This window comes from Eurypyga helias, unplaced genomic scaffold (genome assembly GCF_000690775.1).
Source record: "Eurypyga helias isolate BGI_N326 unplaced genomic scaffold, ASM69077v1 scaffold16086, whole genome shotgun sequence".
NCBI classification, from domain to species: Eukaryota; Metazoa; Chordata; class Aves; order Eurypygiformes; family Eurypygidae; genus Eurypyga; species Eurypyga helias.
The window spans coordinates 1-5,337 of NW_010254978.1; the positions used below are offsets into that span (position 1 = coordinate 1).

At 36.7% G+C, this 5,337-nt stretch overlaps 1 protein-coding gene across 1 annotated transcript in view; it reads left to right on the forward strand.

Annotated features, from left to right (window-relative positions):
• Positions 1 to 3,174: 3,174 nt before the first annotated feature.
• The window catches only part of LOC104510818 (kelch-like protein 1), a 19,425-nt gene continuing 17,262 nt past the window's right edge, over positions 3,175 to 5,337 (forward strand). The window contains exon 1 of the mRNA XM_010153189.1: positions 3,175 to 3,336. Within this exon, the coding sequence (XP_010151491.1) occupies positions 3,290 to 3,336 (47 nt within the window). The 5' untranslated portion in view covers positions 3,175 to 3,289. The remainder of the gene's footprint in view (positions 3,337 to 5,337) is intronic.

Consider the following 5,337-nt stretch of genomic DNA (forward strand, 5'->3'; position numbering starts at 1 on the left):
ACTCTCCACCAAGCCTGTACTTGTGGAAGATAATAGGCATATTACCTTCTTGGAATGCAGCACCTTGTTTTGTTTTGTTTTTGGTTTTTAATTATTTACTTGTGAAAGAGCTGGACTTTCAACATTAATATATTGAATTTATATAGTCAAAACTGATGATTTATCTGCGCATATACAGCCATAACTACCAAAACAGGATTAAATTCAATACTGCCGAATGCGTTTGTACAGTATTTTTAAACATTGTCCACCAGAACTAGACCAGCTCTTAAAGGGCAAATGTAAAGGTGTCAATGCATTTGATATTCTGTAAAATGAGATTTTGTATGTTTAAACCCATAACAAGTTAGCATGTGCTATAGTCAGCAGCATGGAAGATTACTTTTGTACAGAAGTCCTTCTTTGTTTTGTATGGAAAGAAAAATTTTCCTATAGCTTTGCCAGTAAATTTTCCTATTATAGAAGCAATGCCAAGTGGCTAGCTCAAACAGCCAGTCTTGTGTTGAATCACTTAAAATTCCCCAGCCTCGTTGGTGTAGCTGTAGCTGTATTCACACCTTTTGGCAGGCAAGCATCACAAGAATCTCACACCAAACCAACATTTTTATTGTGGCAGTTTTCTAACTGCAACATTTCCCCATGTCAATATAAGATCAGTTTATGTGGAAATGGAACTGAACATTGTGGTAGCAGAGCATGGAGCAGTTATTCAGTAAGTGCAAACAAGTTGAGAGAGCACTCTGATGAAATTTAGAAGCCAGTTGAGTTCACAACACAACAGCAAGCGATAAATGCAAAGTAAAAGACATTGGGGAAAAAAGTCTGAAGGAATTGTGCATCTCACAGGGAAAATTCTCATTCCAGAGAAGTCAGTGAACATTATTGTCTGCATGAAGCCCAGTTAAAGAGGATGAGAGGAAATGCAGAGAGAAAATCCATTACATTAATGCAATAAACTTAGCAGTTTCCATTGTCATTTAAATCAAAAGACTAAAAATCCATAAAAATGCAGGAAGAACAGTTATTTGATTAATAAGGAAGCAGATTTTCTACAAAAAGTGACTGAAATAATTGGGATGGCTTAATTTACATCAGGAAAAAAGACAATAAAACTTAGATATGAAGGGACAGGACAAAAACCATGAAATAGTGAATGAGACAAAAAGAGTAAAGTGAGGACAGATCTTTATGTCCTAATCAAAGCGCAAATAAGCTATTTGAGGAAGTAAAAAGTGGAAATTTGAAAACTGATGAGGTGTGTTTTGACATGTATCATAGTTTCACTGTGAAATTCATTGCATAATAATACAACTTGGCTTACATGTGAAGGTGAGAGAGGCTTTATGTGTATTTCTCGAATTATACATGCATGTATGTGTACAGAAATATTCACACATCTAAAGTTTCTTTGAATACGATTAATTTTTTATGACGGATTTATTTTTTATTTAAATTTGCATTACATGAAGAGTGTGTACATGAAAAGTTAAAGAGTACAGTGTTGTTATAAGAAATTATAGCTAATACTTTTTGACAATGTAAACATGTTTGTTCAGGATTTAAGAATGTTTATAACAGTGAAATATTAGGAAAAACTAAAATACAAACAATCCACACCTATGGCATATTATTTCCTGATTTTCTATGCGAACACTGACACTTCTTCCCACATCTTGCATTCTGATAAGATTTGAGCTATACAGAGCATGAGTTCAATTTAATATCCAATTTAATATTCTGGAAATATTATAACTGAAACATGATTGAATAAAATGCATTTACAATCAAGACACTTCATACCAGAAGAACTTGGAGAATGTAGAAGGAATCGGAAAAAGAAGAAAAAATTCAGTAAGGGTTAGTAGGGTTTTTAAATTTCTATTGTAAATGGGAAAAAAAAAAATCCAAAGTGCAGGGACATTTTCCATGAATACTAAGATAAGACTTGTTCAGTAAATATGGTTTTAAAGTCAAATGAAGGTTTGAATGAAGACTTTTCTGAAACAGAACAGAACATATTTCTGCACAGAAAGTGGAAATTTTACATTGTTTTAAATGAAAGACAGACTCTTCTGCAAGAAAAAAAATAATCCATTCTCTGAAACTTTGATGATCTGCTGTTTTCTGACTTTTTGATGAGTTCAAATCATGTGAAATGTAGTTGGGAAAAAAGACACTGATTTAGGAATAGGATTGGATTTAACCTGAGATTTTTCAGAATAATGTTCATTTGGGATCACTGATTCATATAATTGATTTAATTAGCTCACTATATTGTAACAAATGATGCTTAGATATAACTTATCTTCCAGAGCCTCCTAAGCTTAACTGAAGATTCTCTAAGACAGAGAATTTATTCACTTACTTTGGATGGGTGATTAAAACCCTTCATAGTTTAAAATTGGGTTCTTATTTAAATTTTGCCTATTTCAACTTCCATACTTTACATTTTGTTTTACTTTTCTTCACTAGATAAAACAATGTTTATAAATCCAACATTATTTTCCTGTGAAGGTACCTGTTCTCTTGTAACTGCTTTTTTGGTAGACTAAATAGATGAAGCAGGTTAAGTTTCTCATTATGGTACTTGCTCAAGTCTTTGGGTATGGGGTTTTTTTGATTCTTTGTCAGTCCATCAAGCATCTTGCTAGTGAAAAATTGTATATTTTCTTCTGTATAATTGACAAAAATGCTGGAAACATCAGACTTCTTTCCCTTCCTTCTGGAAGCAATTCCATTCAGTGAAATCCCCCTGATGCTGACAATAATTAGAGATCTATCAGGTATCCAGTACAAAATTTATTTATCATATGCTTTCCTGATGTTCTAAAGAACTAATTAATGATCAGAATGTTATGAAATACCAAGTTAAACTATACAGAAATCTAAGACTATCACATCATTGGCAGGTTATTCTGTAAAGCTAAAAGTCTTCTCAAGGAATTAAATCAGGTTTGTTTGACAAGACCTATTTTTTTATACAGCCATGTGGAGTGGCATTAATTTTATTCCTGTTTGTTAATCCTTAATTAATCAAATGTCAAATTGGTGTTTCCATTTTCACTTTGAATATGCAAGTTCATCTTTAGCTGTGTTCTGGAAATTATTTTTTTTTTTTACTGTTGATAGAGAAAGCAAATTTTTATCTTTTCTCACTCTCTCCTCCATTTTAGGAGTTACAGTGCTTGAAGGGCCTATTTATGCAGTGGGAGGACATGATGGTTGGAGTTATTTGAATACAGTTGAGAGGTGGGACCCTCAAAGTCAGCAGTGGACATTTGTGGCCAGTATGTCAATTGCCAGAAGCACTGTTGGAGTAGCAGCATTAAATGGCAAGTGAGTAGGGTATTCTTACACGGTTGAAAAAGATTTCTTAGAGGGATGAGTAACTGTGAAACACACTAGTAAATAACTTCTAGCATATTCTCATAGAGGGTGGCATGTAAAATAAATGTAGACACAGTTGTGCACACCCTCCTATATCTCATGACTCTTACATTTATTTGAAATAAGTAGTTTATGTATTTTTTCTATGTGATTTTTTTTTTTTTTAATGACAAATGTTTAAGAACGTAGACCTGAAATTTCAGTGTGTGTATGGTATAAACCAATTCAGGACAAATTGTCAGTTGACTCATCTAAATTTTGTACATTCTGTATGTCAGTTACAGTTAAGCGAGTTTACCCATCTAATACAGACATGTGCCCACTTGTAGAATTTGTTCTGTATGCATTTTGTACCTTGCTTCAGCCAAACACTCACCCATGAACCCTTCTTTGTCTGAATGCAGCCACATGCACACAGCAAGTGAACAGAAATTTGATTATTGTCAGAACAGTCAGGCTACATTAAACCTGTAATTCTAATTGTGTTCAGAAAACTTCCGCCTTTGAATACTTTAATATGGCACTTACTAAAACTCATAATAATGTGATATTATGTATTACTTGTTGCTTATCACTTTTAAAGCATTTCCTTTTGGCTATGTGGCTAAAAAGAATATGGTATGAAGTGTAATAATTTAGAGGTAGGGGAAGAATTAATCACTCTTAACTTGGGTGGTACTTAGTGGATAAAAGGACTTGGGGGTACCGGTGGATGAAAAGCTGAACATGAGCCGGCAGTGTGTGCTGGCAGCCCAGAAAGCCAACCGTGTCCTGGGCTGTATCAGAAGTGTGGCCAGTAGGTCAAGGGAGGGGATTATTCCCCTCTACTCTGCTCTGGTGAGACCCCACCTGGAGTGCTGCGTCCAGCTCTGGGGCCCCGAACATAAGAAGGATATTGACCGGTTGGAGCAAGTACAGAGGATGATCACACAAAGATGCTCAGAGGGCTGGAGCACCTCTCCTATGATGAAAGGCTGCAAGAATTGGGCTTGTTCAGCCTGGAGAAGAGAAGGCTCTGGGGGGACCTTATTGCAGCCTTCCAGTACCTGAAGGGGCTACAAGGAAGCTGGGGGGGACTTTTTACAAGGGCCTGTAGTGACAGGACAAGGGGTAACGGGTTTAAATTGAAAGCGGGGCGGTTTAGATTAGATATCAGGAAGAAATTCTTCCCAGAGAGGGTGGTGAGGCACTGGAACAGGTTGCCCAGAGAAGCTGTGGATGCCCCATCCCTGGAAGTGTTCAAGGCCAGGCTGGATGAGGCTTTGAGCAACCTGGTCTAGTGGAAGGTGTCCCTGCCCATGGCAGGGGGGTTGGAACTAGATGGTCTTTAAGGTCCCTTCCAACCCTAACCATTCTATGATTCTAACTTTAGATTTTTTTTGTATAGACATCTACAACTGAGGCAATCACCCAAAGCTCAGCTCATAGTCAATGGAAGAAATATGTACTTTTAGGATATAATTTGTACTACTCATTTTAGACATTTATGTTCAGACAGCATGAATTGTGTTCTGTCCATTTTTTCTACTAATGATACTGTAAACTGAGGACTCCGTCTCAGATTCTGACTTTGTCATGGTTTAACCCTGTTGGGTAAAAGCACCACCAGCCTTTCTACCACTCTACTCCCCAACCCCCCCCAACCCCCGCTTCCACTGAGGAAGAGTCAGAGGAAAACAAGGGAGGCTTGTAGAAGTTGAGATAAGAACTATTTAATTATATAAATGAAACTTACGGAGTTACTAACAATGCTATTACTAATAAGTAATTAAAAGGATAGAAAAATAGAACAATGATACAGGGTGTCACCACCCGTGGGCAGATGCAGCCGGATTCCAGGACAGCAAGCAATAATAAATCCAAAGCCCTGATGAGAAAAACCTCCTCCCTGAGCCCAGGAGCTGAGAGCAGGGGGAAAGAACAACTTCTAACCCCCACTTTCCCATAGCA